The sequence below is a fragment of the Borostomias antarcticus genome (genome assembly GCF_949987555.1).
Source record: "Borostomias antarcticus genome assembly, chromosome: 1".
NCBI lineage: Eukaryota > Metazoa > Chordata > Actinopteri > Stomiiformes > Stomiidae > Borostomias > Borostomias antarcticus.
In genome coordinates this window covers 13,333,529-13,348,528 of record NC_140234.1, presented here as the reverse complement: position 1 = coordinate 13,348,528, position 15,000 = coordinate 13,333,529, and the positions used below count along the sequence as shown (strand labels likewise).

Genomic DNA, 15,000 nt, shown 5'->3' with positions numbered 1-15,000 from the left:
AAATGCTTTGAGAGGCTGATCAGGGACTAGCCTACAGCTACTCTAGGCTGCCTGCCTCCCGCGACCCACTGCAATTTGCCTACAGAACCAATGCAAGACTATGGAACTCTACAGAGCTTTTAGAAAGACGCGGAAAAATATTGCTATTTTACTGTTTTATTACATACACACACACACACACACCCCTGCTGTATTGTGGTGTCATGCCTCTCCCTGCCCATCTCTTCAGCCCTTTACTGCTCCCTGTAGACTACAGGGAGGGGGGGTGTAGTGTGTGTGTGTGTGTGTGTGTGTGTGTGTGTGTGTGTGTGTGTGTGTGTGTGTGTATGTGTGTGTGTGTGTGTGTGTGTGTGTGTGTGTGTGTGTGTGTGTGTGTGCATGCATGCGTGCATGCATGCGTGCATGTGTGTGTGTGTATGTGTGTGTGTGCGTGCATGCATGTGTGCATGTGTGTGTGCGTGTGTGTGCGTGCGTGTGTGTGTGTGTGGGCGCGTGCATGCATGCGTGCATGTGTGTGTGTGCGTGTGAGTGTGCATGCGTGCGTGTCTGTGCATGAGTGCGCGCGTGTGTGTGTGTGTCTGGTGAGGGGGCACTTACCAGCCACACAAACCAGGAGGGAAAAGAGGAAGAACAGACTAGTTTCCATGGCAACTGCAAAAATAGAGAAAGAGGGAGAGAAAGAGAGAGAGAAAAAGAGAGAGGGAGGTGGAGAGAAACAGAGGGAGGGAGGGAGAGACATCAGTGTTACAGAGAGCTACATGTTTGGCACTCTACCACAAACATGGATGAACAAACAAACCTTAACCCCCACCCCACCCCCCTATCTCTCTCTCTCTCTCTCTCACACACACACACACACACAGAGTACAGAGTCGCATGTCTGTGTTGATGGCTGACATTCCAGCCCGCTTGTTGAATCTGACTGAATTGTAGACAGGACACATCTGTGTCTCCCTGTCCTCTGTTCTGTTTCACATACACACACACACACGCACGCACACACACTGGTAGCTTGTTCATACATGTAGAGAACCACCAGACGCAATGCTCCTGTCTCCAGTGGTCTAGACTGTAACTCCCCATGGAGGACAAGAGGACCTGTCCTACTTTCCCATAATATGTCACACACACCCACACAGCTCTTAATGTAATTGAGGACTCCCCCCCCCCCCCCCTCCCACAGACACACACACACACACACAGCTCTTAATGCTACTGAGGACTTCACAACACACACACACAGACACACAGCTCGCTAATTGCACTTATTGAACGAGTGTACCCAACAATGATGAAACCATTTATCCATCCGTGGAAAAGACAATCACACACATCCCCTCTGACTGAGGTTCTTTGTGTTTCTATAAGTTTGACAGTTCATCCATTCATGCTTTTTACAGCACTTATCACTTCACCTTTCTCTCACTCTCTCTCTTTCCCTCTTCCCCATCACTCTCCCTCTTCCTCCATCCCTCTCTCTTCTCCGTTGAGGCTCACTCCCCGTGCTAACATAACAGCATTTCAGTGCTCAGCATGAAGACCACATTAGCGTCATTAGTGCCTTCTGTTCATCCCACATACTGCGGCTGCTTGGCTCCAAACTCTCTGTCACAGCTTAGGGTGGCTAGCCCCAGTTCCACCCCCAGTGCCAGCTTAGTGCCAGCTTAGTGCCAGCCTAGTGCCAGCCTAGTGCCAGCCTAGTGCTAGCCAAATGGCAGCCTAGTGCCATCCCATTGCGAGCCCATTGTCAGCCCAGTGCCAGCCTAGTACTCTAGCCTAGTCCATTGCCAGCCATGGGCTAAAATTGCACCAGGGAGTCATTCACCAACATCTGTCCTAATGAAAAAGAAGGACACACACACACACACACACACACACACACACACAGATCTGAGACTAGAATGTGCCATTCTGGCTGTTCTGTTGGCCCACAGACGTCCATGTGTGTCTTTCTTTGCCTGATATCAGACAGAACTGTCAGGTCGTTACACTCCACTCCCATCTGCAGTCTGGCATTGCTTCCACTCTAACCGATTTCCATGGGGGAGTGGGATTCGATTTCCCCTAACAAATCATTAGACACTTGACAACAGAGTCCTGCCCGTGGTGCTGATTGGCTAATCGCTAGTCCCCCCAGTGGCGTTCATTGGACCGATAATTTTTCAACCAAGAAACAACAGTTTCACGTCACAAAGCCAGACTAAGAATCAAGTCAACTTGGTGGAGTGGGTGGATTCTAAGGTCTGGACCCAGGCAAGGTCTTTCTCTCTTCCTATCAAGAGACAGCTCCTGTGCGTGGGTGCCTGGGTGCATGCGTGCATGTGATTATGCCTTTGCGGACAGTATGTTTGTGTGACTACGAAGACCAGGAGCTTGAGGCGTTACTCCTGCAGGTGTGGGTTGCTTTAAAAGCAGGTGATAATAGAGAGAGATATGAGAGCCGTCCATCGGAGCTGCGTCTATCACCTCTTCAGATCCAGGTCTCTGAGGTGATAATGACTAATAGCTAAGCCCCCCCCCCAACAGCACTTCACACCCCCAGAACATCACCGCCAGACAGTCAGGAGATCAATACCCTGATTAGTATCCTCAACTCCCCCCAGGCATGCAGACAATCTCTCTCCAGACTCAAATATTACATTGAGTCGCTGCGCTCCGCATACTAGGGAACGCCTGATCGCGAAGGTCGTTATCGATTGGTGTCTCCAGGGATTCCTGCAAAAGCAATGAATTGCCAGGATTTGAGCACCAGATACATGAAGTCTCCCAGACCCATAGAGAGATCTACAGCATGCAGTAATGTAGTTAGCGTAGCTTACGTAGTCAGCGAAATGGGTCTGGCGTTGAGACTACGCAGACAAAGCCAACCATAACATAAAGACAAGGTTAGCATCTTACCATGTCTGGCCTCTCTCCCACTCCTACCCCTCTTCCTCCTCCTCCTCCTCTCTTTCTCCTCCATCCTCTTTCTCCCACTTCTGCCCTTCCTCCCTATTTCTCCTCCTCCCTTTCTCCTTCCCCTCCCCTTCTTCTTCCTCTTCCTCCCCCTCTCATCCTCCCCCCTCTTCCTCCCTCCTCTCTCTTCCTACTCCTCTCATCCTCCCCCCTCTTCCTCCCTCCTCTCTCTTCCTACTCCTCTTCCTCCACCCTCTTTCTCCCTCCTCCTTCACTCCTCTGCCTCGCCCCTCCCCTCCTCAGTAGCGCTAAGTAGGGCAGAGAGAGAGAGAAAAAGAGAGAGAGAGAGGCGGGTCTAGACTGGGCTGGACGTTACATGCTGTAGACCCGGGTCAGATATCCAAGGGCGTTTGATATCGCTCACAGTTTGCACATTTTTGCATTGTTCCTTTGGTGTCATCATACAGGGTAGAGAAAATCAAATACACCAAAATTATTTACCAATAGCATTTCACCCAGGTCTGGTGTGAACTGGGCTGTACAGTATGTGTGTTGTGTGGATGTGTCTGTAACAAGGTTATTATAGTTAACGAAAACTAACTAAAAAACGAAAACTAGGTGTGAAAAAACATTTTAGTTAACTGAAATAAAAATAAAAACTAGGCTTTACAAAAAAACGATAACTAACTAAAACTGTATTGTGTGTTTACAAAACTAACTAAAATAAACTAAAATTGTAGAGAAAATGTCCTTAGTTTTAGTCTTTTTCATTTCATACATAAGCCTAGTATTTTGGGTGGATATTAAATCTATCCTCCATTATTTCTTTAGCTGTGCCCCTGCGCAGAAGTAACCTGACGTGCGCCAGATGGTTTGTTTTGCACAGAGTGAAACAACATGAGCTCACGAGATCAGGATGGTCTCACGAGGCTAGCGCAGAAGAAAAAAACTAAAACTAATACTGAAACTAATAAAAACTAAACTAAAACTAAGCATTATCAAAAAATAAAAAATAAACTAAACTAGCAAATCTGCTTTAAAAACGAATTAAAACTAAACTGAAATTGAACACAAAAAGTTAAAACGATATAAAAATAAAAACTAATGAAAAAAGCAAAACTATTATAACCCTGGTCTGTAACAGGTGGGTGAGGAGGTGATCCAATGAACGATCCTCTGCATGTGAACACAAACATGAGACAAACTGCCCCAGGTCTGGGAGAGAGGGCTCTTCAGTCGCAGGCACGGGTACTCATCACACAACAATAATAATAATAATAATAATAATAATAATAATAACAATAGTAATAACAATAATAGTAATAACAATAATTACAATAATAACAACTATGATAATAACAATAATAATAATAATAATAATAGCTCATTTTAGTTATAAAGCTTTTGTCAGACAACCTCAAGTGGTGTTCCCAGCTATCTGTGCTACAGTTCATCTTTGCAGACCTGATGGGTCTGAAGGTCTCTCAGAGAGAACGAGAGGTTCATCTCTGGGAGGAAGGCAGACAGACTCCACATGAAACCCTTGGAATGAGAACCATGCCATCCTCTTTTTCCTCCTCCTCCTCCTCCTCCACCCTCTCCTCATCCCCCTCCTCCTCCTCTCCTCCTTCCCATGCTTCCTCCTCCGCCTTCTCCTACCCACCCTTCTTCCTCCTCCTACCCATCCTTCCTCCTCCCCCTCCTCCTCCTCCTCCGCATCCTTCCCCACCTCTTCCTGGTTCATTCATCCCACCCTGCCCCTCTGACCCGTCTGGTGTGAAACCCTCCATTTAGCTCTGCAGCTGGGGGGTTCAAAATAGAGAGACTGAGTATGGAGGGATGGTGATGGAGAGGGATTCAAGATGGAGGAATGGAGAGAAGTGGAGGGTTAAATAAAGAAATCCGGACGGACATCCTGCAGGGAATGAGAGGTGGAGAGAAGGAGGGAGGGAGCCAGCGAAAGAAGAGCAGGGGTCTCACCCCAGCAGCTTGTTCACTGATGGGCCTGACGTGACAGAGCTGGAGGTTAAAAGGCACCTTGGATGACCTCATCAACCTCAGGGTGGAGGAGAGAGAGATATATGGAGGATGAGAGGGGGGGGGTCTGTGGAGAACGAGGGAGACAGAGAGAGAGAGAAAGAGAGAGAGGTACAGAGTGAGAGAGAGAAAGATAGACTATAGAATGACAAAGCAATTATTGTAGCAAGAATGGTTCCATTCTAGGGGGTTCCTGGAAGCAGTGTAATAGACCTCCTTCTCTGTGAGGGCTGGCAGAGGAGAGAGGGAGAGAGAAAGAAAGGAAGAGATAAAAGGAGTTTGACATCGGTGACCATAGTGTCAATCATTGAAATAAACAATGCAGATGGACTGTCCAGTTAGATAACATGTTCCGTCACCTATAGGGTTGGAAAGGGGTGGGAAATTTCCATGGGAAGTTAAGCTTGGGAATAAGGGAAATTTTTACCTTTTTATTTGTAGCCTATACCAGCTTTCTTTCAACAACTTTTAATTTTATTTAACTTAACTTTTTTTTGTGGTATTTTATCCCATTTTCACCCAGTTTGGTAGCCAATTGACCCTGACCTAGTGCCCACTGACCCCCAACTAACTGCTGAGGATTCGTTACACAACCCGGCCGGTCAGCAATACAAAGGGGAGAGACAACTCCCTGACTCTCTCAGCTCACAACCGTAATTCCGACACCAGACATGGTTGTTGTTGTGTGACGAACCCTCAAGCCGAGATTAAACTAACCATCCTCGGGGAGTGGCATCCAGCCATACTCAGATCTGGCAAGACCGCTGGTCCCCGGTGGGCAGCTGGATTAGACCGCTACACCACCGCGGATCCCTCTAACAGGGACTTAAATGTAGCCTAGTTGCGGGGGAAAAAACATAAAATGCAATTCTAGATTTTGCAGCATGATCTTGGTTAAAACAACCTGATTTATGCAAATTCAGTTGAATTTCCACTCTGCACTGTGCATTCTTCCATCACATGCACAGCTAATTCCCAGCATCCTGAACACTAAGAGGGCCGTACAATCCATTAAAGCTCTTAACTCACACCTTTATTGAGTCAAAACTGTCAACGACAACAAAAAATGTATAAGAAATGTTTGCCTGCATGTCTGCTATGACAAAACAAAATGTTTATATTTATGTCTGTATATGACAAGTTAAATACAGTTGGTATAAATAACCCCAAAATTCCCAGTTTATTCCCATTAATTCCTGTTAATTCCCATGGAAACTTTCCACTATTCCCGGAATTTTGCAACCCTAGCTCACCTACAATAAAGTCATGACATTTCCATAATTCATATTGCTACTATGGAAGTAACTAGCACATCCTCTCAGATCCTGACCCATTTATTGCCAGGTAAGCTCTGCTCTCTCCCCTTATCTGTGGAACTGTTCATCCCATGAGAACCAGACAGGGTGTAGGCAAGGTGGTGATGCCAGTGTCTGAACCAGGCCCCCTGCCTCCCTCTCTTTCATTCCCCCCTCTCCCCCTCCATCCTACCCATTCTCTCCATCCTTCTCTCAGAGCCGGAGGCAGAAACTGATTGGTCTTTGTTGTGAGATTTAAGTGCACAGTCTACTATCCTAACCGATTTCAGTCACATAAGGAGAATCTTAAAAGATGTCTGTGGAATCTCAAAAATGCACACTTCAAGATTCGAGAATAACGGCTCATTACACACTACAGGATATCATTGTGCCTGAAGGAACAGCTGAGCAATGAGTCATCTCTTGTAAAAAATATTGTCGTAATAATCTAAATATCAAACATGTTTGATATTAATGGGGTGTCCCAGATGGGTCTGCGAGCCGATGGGGAGGAATAAGATTGGATCCATAAACCCCTCACATTACAAGATAATCTGGGCCAAACATCGGTACCGACCAGCGTTCCAGACCAGATTCCTCCTCTGATTGTCAGAAGAGGTGAATCGGGAATAAATCGGCCCTAAAATCCTGCAGTGTGAGCCCGGCTTAAGAATTCAGATAGAATCCTGATAGAATGTTCAGCTTTACAAGGGTTTGAACATTCCGGAACTGAAAATTATTCTACATTGAACCTTTTCTCAGCATGTTCTTTAAAGTGATCATTTTAAGAGTGTAAAAAAACATTACAGGACCTCAAGGAGTCTTTAATCACCACAAGGCTAGTGACACACACAATTACACTTGTGATTGGCGACACATCTCGGGTCGCTGGTGGAATTTGTCCTCTGCATTTTCCCATCGAAGCTGGCCTCCTCCAGGGGCAGCCAGCAAGCTTGTCAGAGGCACCCGTGGACCAAGTCCAAGTGCTCAGTCCAAGCTGAAGTTCTTTGTATTGAATATTGGATTCTTTGGGAGGAAACACTTGTGAACATGGGGAGAACATGCAAACTCCGCACAGAAAGGCCTGGGAGACCTTCTTGCTGTGAGGTGACTAGGTACTACTCCATCGTGCCACATGTGAGCGACTCTGGGCTTCAGTGTATTGCTCAAGGACTCTTTAGCACACTGCCGGGAGCGGGAATTGAACCGGGGACCTTGCGATCCCCAGCCAGCCACTCTACCTCCCAAGCTACGTGTCTGACTGAAGCTCAGGGGAGGGGTTACAGTTAATGGAGGGCATGAAGTGAGGAGTACAAAACATAGAAAAAACATTCGTTTTTGTGTGTGTGTGTGTGTGTGTGTGTGTGTGTGTGTGTGTGTGTGTGTGTGTGTGTGTGTGTGTGTGTCTGTATATTTCAACCTTGCTCCTGGGCGTCTGTACAGTATAATATCACACTCACACCTTTGTTTGCTTCTTTGTGTGTGTGTGTGTGTGTGTGTGTGTGTGTGTGTGTGTGTGTGTGCGTCCTCATACATGGGGTCATATCTGATGCCCTCGATTCCGTAAAATGATATCTGGGGCACTTTGAGCACTGGTGATTGTTTTACCCTGAACTTATGAGTGTCTGTGTGTGTGTGTGTGTGTGTGTGTGTGTGTGTGTGTGTGTGTGTGTGTGTGTGTGTTTGTGTGTGTGTGTGTGCGTGTGTGTGTGTGCATGTGTGCATGTGTCAGCAGGCCTAGCAGGTTCATGTGACCTCCCAGAACAGTGTGTTTGAGAGATGTGAAATGGTAGTCCATCTCTAGACCTCTCTAAACTCCTTCCCTCTCTCTCCATTTCTTCCCACATCTCGCTCTTCCTCCCTCTTTCTCTTTCTCCATTTCTCCCCACATCTCGCTCTTCCTCCCTCTTTCTCTTTCTCCATTTCTCCCCACATCTCGCTCTTCCTCCCTCTTTCTCTTTCTCCATATCTCCCCACATCTCGCTCTTCCTCCCTCTTTCTCTTTCTCAATTTCTCCCCACATCTCGCTCTTCCTCCCTCTTTCTATTTCTCCATTTCTCCCCACATCTCGCTCTTCCTCCCTCTTTCTCTTTCTCCATTTCTCCCAACATCTCGCTCTTCCTCCCTTCTCTTTCTCCATATCTCCCCACATCTTGCTCTTCCTCCCTCTTTCTCTTTCTCCATATCTCCCCACATCTCGCTCTTTCTCCATATCTCCCTCGGATGGAAACAGATGCGTTCAATAGGAAATCAGAACCTTCTCTCTGATTGGAGTAGCTTTCTGCTGATAGATAGTTGAAAGATAGCCCTTCACAACACAGCTGCCTCTGATCATTGTGGTTTGTGTGTGCATGTGTGTGTGTGTGTGTGTGTGTCACGCGTGTCAGGCCCGTAGCCAGCCTTGTGGAGGGAGGGGGGGGGGGGGGGTTTCCAAAAGTGGACTGTATCGTTTTTCGACTTCGACTCGTATCGTTGACGGGGCGAGGTGGACAAGTTATTTTGATTGTCGGGCGATTTGTTGACGGGGGGACGGGGACGGGGGGGAGTGCGGACCTTTTATTTTAAATTCTGGACCTTTGGTCGTGAGGAGGGGTTCGTTCGATCCAGCCGATCCCTCCCTGGCTACGGGCCTGTGTGTGTCCCTGTCTGTGTGTTGTCATTGACTTACTCCAATCCTTTAAAACAACCTGTTGCCCTATCTGGTCTGAAGAAAACCTATAAGCCTATGTGATTTTTTAAATTTAGGCTAATTAACAACTCGTCCTGATGACGTCATTTCACAGTCTAAAGGCCATTTTACACTGTACTTAGCCCAGGGCTAAACACATTCTTAGAACCTTCTTAGCTCCAGGCTAAGGGAGCTGTTAGCCCCAGGCTAAGAAAGCTTTCACACTGGCACAATCCAGGCACATTCCAAAGTAGACTTTAGCCTGGGGCTTCCTGGCCCTGCTCCAGAGCAGGGTTAGCCCTGAGTTTGTGGGGTTATCCCCTGAAAATCGACTAAACACAGGGCTAAAACGTGCCAGTGTGAAACAGCGGTAGGCTAATAGACTTTGCTTCACGTTTTTGTTGTCCAATCACACGACTTCTTCATGACGTCATTACAGTAGGCGCTAGGCAACCGGGAAATAAAAACATATAGGCTATAGGCTACTACTACTAAAGGCAATATTATAGTTGAAACAATAATAGGCCTACCCAATATGTCTATAAAATATTTTAAGCGATTGGTCGCAGGCAGAAACAGACTGGTCGGAAAAGTCAGTTCAGAACAAACTAACGTTGTGTGTAGCCTATGAAAAGTGGCTAAATTAACCCAGGGTCATCTCTTACCCCAGAGCTAAGGACAGCCCTAGACTAAGAATATGCAGAGTGAAAAGCCCATAAAGGATTATGGGTTTGCAAGTCTCTGCATTTTAGCTCAAGTCACCAGGGACCAAACATACAGAGTTCGTAATTGAGCATTCATAGGACAAGTGGCCTACAGAATAGAGCATAGAGGCCGACACAAAATACCCTTTCAGAGTCGAAATCCCCGGCGTCAAATATTTGGTGTAAATTATATTAAGTCACCATGACAACTAATCATTCCAGACGTGCGTCGTACGACATCGTTGCGGAGGCGGTCTGCGGAGTATCGCCATGGCAACTGTTTCCGTCAGTCAGGTGACAGCCAGGAGCTTTAAGCTGAGTAGCCTGGCGAAAGGCGGGAAACGGGTTAACATGTGGGGGACTGGGACCACTTTTAGAAGCCTTGCCTAGCCTACGTGATGAGGGGAGAGCGGAGGGGAGAAGAGGAGGAGAGAGAGAGGGGCGGAGTGCAGCTGCACGTTAGGAGAGACGTGGTCGATAAAGCGTGACGCTACAGAGGAAAATGATGGGATCAATTCGATACCTCTCTACAAGGAGCTTCACGCACATCACCGCCTCCAAATAGATAGATAGCCTAAGCTGATTACCCTATTGCCCAAACTCGTCGAATAGGCATAGGCATGCCTGGGCTACAACGATGCTCGTTTGTAATGTAGGCTACTGTAGCCTATCGTCAACACGCGTTAGGCTGTAGTTTACCAAGGCTTTTATTGATGCGCGCTGCGCGGATCGTCCCCAACCTGTGGATTTTCTTTCCCAACCCGTTAGAAAGGCTCTCCGGTTCTCTATGCATCACCGACCGTATGTCTGCATGACAAACTCACAGCAACCATGACATCACCAGACGCACGCAGTGATAGTGAGCACATAGGGCAATTCAGTTTTCTATTCACGTCTTGGTTTGTCTGACAACAGGTCCTAGGCTACAGGAGCCGACATCCAACGATGAGTTAGGCACACGAGAATATTTCCCAAGTATTTTACTCTGATGCTGTTGCATGTTTTAGTATCCTATCCTAAACTAGGTTGTGGGGGCATAACGCACAGACCTTGGACACACCCTCGTAAGAGCACTGACAAAAAATAGGTTACAGCTAGGCCTCCAATGATCTATTGGATAAAATATTAGATACCTTATTCATTTTTTATAAATCTATCTCAGGCAATTAATAGCCTATTGGCTAAAACTTCCCCCTAAGGCTACAATTGTATGATCTGGTAGTGTATAGTGTGGAAATGTAACCAAAGTTTCTTAATTGTAGGAACCTCGAACTTATCTCGTTATCTCCTCATCATTCTGAAGAGGTTGATCATTCATTAATCAAAAGGAAATATCTTAGTCAACCCAAGCCCACCCCCCTTGACTTCATTAACAGCATACAATCGTGACACTAAAAATATTTGTTTTTCCAATTAACGCACACAATTATGAGACACGTAGGCTACGCACTCGAGCTTCTATACTCAAATTGAAATAGGATTTATAATCTTACCTCCCATTCACTCGCTAAATCAAGACAATCCGATATTCGACGAGAGATCAGCAACCTTCTCCGTCGACAACAGCTAGGCTATTAACATCTGTGACTTCGTGCGGTTCAGTCAATCCAAGGAGTGCCGTTTATAATCAAGTGGTGACAGTGAAATACTTATGTGGCCAATTTCTTTTTTTCTAGACAAAATGACCGTTTATTCAGTCCTTATTTTCACTCTCTTCAATGCGTCTCTGTCTCCGCCTTATCACTTTTGTCCCCTTATCACTGGCAGTGTCACAGACAACCTATCTTACAAGACTTTGACAGACAACCTAGTTTACTGTTGCTCATCTGCGTCTAGCCGTGTATTCCTCTACAGCGCTTCTCCTCTCCTCCCGGTCAAGCGCGCGCTCTCTCTTCCTCTCTCTCCCTCTCTCTCTTTCTCTCTCCCTCTCTCGCGCTCTTTCTTCCTCTCTCTCTCTCTCTCTCTCTCTTCCTCTCTCCCTCTCTCGCGCTCTCTCTCTCAGCGCCGTGTTCGGCAGCTCGTGGTGGTCGGTGGAGAGGAGGGAACGGTTACACTCTTAGACCGACATATTATAGCCTACTGTAGACTGACTGACTCACACTGCCCCGTCAATCCCCAAATGGTGTCCTATGCACTACAATTGCACAGTCAAATTATGTAACATACAACTTCTTACCCCCCCACACACACACACACACACCAAAAATAAATTGTCCGTTGATTAGAAAGTTGTTTATTAATATATTTGATTCTTAACACTTGTTCCCATTTACAGTCATATTTGTACAAAGTGGCAGTAACCATCCATGCAGATAAAAACAAAAGGTGCCAATATGGAAATCAACCAGGTAACATTATGGAGTACTACGATGATGCAGCCTGTAGTGTAAATCTAAACCAAACTGTAAATGATGGGATCAGAGAACGCCAATAATATAGGGCTGAGAAGCCCTATCACTGGAGAATCTCCATTGAACTCAAGTCTCTTTTAAGATTGAGATCCTACATTGGAGAAAGCCTGCCCTAGGGGAGCAGCCTATACTGTATAACAACACAGAAGAGATGGGAGGACATTGCAGGGGCTGTATAGGCTTAGTGAGAGGAGAAGGGCCAGCCCGCTTTCAACCTCCCCACTCAGGGTCGGCCCCCAGGTAGAAGCGTGCTCAGGGCTCGCCATTATAGGGACTTCCACTTGCAGAGGGGGCCCATCGTCCGGTTTCCAGAAAAGAAATGAAGTAAACGAAAGTAAACATCATCATAAATATATACTGTGTGTGATTGACAGACCAAGATGGGAACTCAAATCATAAAAAAAGAACACAACACTGAGTTTTATTTTTCTGTGCACCGATTAGTGCGGAATCAGATGGAGCGCATCACACGTATACTGATACTATCAATACATACTGATGTAACTATTGATATTATCAGCCGCCATTGCATGCCATAGCTGAACCGCAACGGGGTGTACGGCGATGTGATTCTGGGATTTTCCTATACAGTGCAGTAGAGAGAGAGACGAACACACAGACCAGAGCCTTGTGTTAAAGTGCATTGACCTCCCCTCCCGACCCTCCCCTTTCACTGGCATTCGCTCCTCTCCTCCGTCCATCCATCTCTTCATTGTCTTCCCCTCCATCCCTCCCTCCCTCCTTCCGTCCCTCCGGGGGGGGGGGGGACTTCATGGTGTGCGGGGAGTGGAGGGCGGCTGAAGCGGGGTGCCGAGCGGGCGTCCCGGGGGACAGCATGGCGCGATGCCACCCAACGCAAAGTGGCATCACGGCCTCTCTTGCTGTGGAGGGATCAGACAGAGAGCATTGAAGTTCATAACAGCGAGCCCGACTGTCAACACCCTCCCCCGCATGTCTCTCTCTCTCTCTCTCTCTTTCTCTCTCTCTCTCTCTCTCTCTCACCTGCAGGATACTGTAGATCCAGGGTAGCATTCTGGACACCCTGGTGTAGACGCCGGGCATGTAGCTCCGCCCACACCCCGTCCCCCAACTCGTCACGCCCACCAGATACCAGCGTTGGTCGCTGCTCCGGCACACGAGAGGACCGCCGCTGTCGCCCTGTGGAACCGGAGGAGAACGTTAAGAGCGCGAGGACGCCAGGAGAACGTCAGGAGAAAATCGTCATGCCCCCTGCGGAGCCAGAACATTAGAGCGTTACGACCAGGGAGCAAAACGCTACCGTCAGAGAGCCGAGCTGCTCGAAGGGGGTTGAAAAAGACAAAGACCGCTGACCGTCGATGCAAGACGCGATTGCGCTGATTGTTCATTGGTTAAAAGGTAAACACGTAGGACCCACCTGACATGCGTCCCTTCCCCCATTCAGGTCTCCGGCGCACACCATGTTCTTAGTCACGTCCCCGAAGTAGACCTTGGAGCTGTTACACACACGGTCGTCAATGATGTCCACCTCCACCTCCTTCAGATCCCTGGAGGCGCTCACTGAGAGTGGAGGACACGGTACATGAGAGATGAGTTAATCGGCCGGTTGCGCAGCTTCCGGGTTTGGTTTATTAATATTATTTCCATATGTTGCTCTCTTGTGATATAGCTACATTTACTGCACACTGTCCGTCAAACCCTCTCCCCCTCCCTTTCCTTCCTCCTCCTCCCCTAATTCAACCCCCCACCCCCCCACCGACCCCTCAATCCCCCCTTAGTGTAACCACCCCCCTCACCCCCGTGGCCTACCTGCTCCCTCCCTTGTGATGCCGAAGCCAGAGGTCCAGCACTTGGTCCCGTGCGGGAAGCTCTGGTCGAAGGCCGGCAGGCAGGCAGGCTGGACACGGCCTGAATGACAAGCAAACACACACAGACGCGCGCGCAAAGTAGATTATCATTCAGGCGGTGGATGCTCCATAGCGCAGAAGATAAGCAGACACGTAATGATCAGAATATCCACGGCCCAGAAATGTCCAGGTCTTCTCCACTCCCTTCTCCTCCCCTGCTCTTCCTCTCCTGTTCCTCGTCCTCAGCAAATACAGATGAGTCCTCTCCTCCTTCCCTTCACCTCCTTCCTCACCTCTTTCCTCACCCTAAACCCCTGTCCCCCTCTCCCTTTCCTCCTCTCCCTCTATCCCTCTTCCTCCTCCTCTCCTGCTCTCTGCCCAGAGGGCCAGACTCACTGTCGAAGGTCACCGGAGCGGTCAGTTTGAGGATGGCGATGTCCTGGTCGTTGGTAACGTTGTTATACTTCTCGTTGATGAGAAGTTTCTCCACATAGTAGGGCAAGGGGAGGCGGTCCTGAGAGACAGACCCTCCATATACACGCCAGTTTCCAAGGTCCAGAGCAGAGGGGGAGGACCTGAACGATAGGGGGACATTAGAACAGCTTAGAAAACAGCTCAGGACTAGTCATAACATGACACTTGTTTGAAGTGTTTACATAACCTTACTTCATAACCTGACTTCAGAACCTGACTTAATTACCTAACTGCATAACCTTATAAAATAACCTTATTTCATAACCTTACTTCAATGGCTAGCACATTTCCAGGGAAATCACTTTTTATCACGAGTTGAGCATTATACTTCCAAAGCAGAGTATTATGAGTATTACGGTATAATTTGCTCCGGTTTGACGGACTACGTATCTATCAATATAGAAACCAAGGGGAGGGCTCTGTACTGGTCAGACTGCTGTGCTGACAGGATGATATAAAGACTAGAGGTATCTTCTGGAGAGTTTAGTACAGTTTTCCATTCATGTAGACTTGTTAGATGCTAACAGGCTTCTTCTGCTTGATGTACTGTATGTGGAGGTTATAAATTAGATGAGACTGGTTATTTTGTATGTTGCGTACCTACTTTAAATTAGTCGGATTATTCCTTTGAGATGTGGTTACTGGTGTAACACAACAATTTCCCCTTGGGGATCAATAAAGTACCGACCG

General features: G+C 47.4%; 1 protein-coding gene across 1 annotated transcript in view; it reads right to left on the bottom strand.

The window, feature by feature from the left end:
- LOC311309192 (transmembrane protease serine 4-like) overlaps positions 1-15,000 on the bottom strand; it is a gene marked incomplete at both ends in the record, with an annotated part of 21,922 nt that overhangs the window by 835 nt on the left and 6,087 nt on the right. The window contains 4 exons of the mRNA XM_084438371.1: positions 13,013-13,168; positions 13,407-13,536; positions 13,786-13,897; positions 14,233-14,411. Coding sequence (XP_084294497.1) covers positions 13,013-13,168; positions 13,407-13,536; positions 13,786-13,897; positions 14,233-14,411 — 577 coding nt within the window. The remainder of the gene's footprint in view (positions 1-13,012; positions 13,169-13,406; positions 13,537-13,785; positions 13,898-14,232; positions 14,412-15,000) is intronic.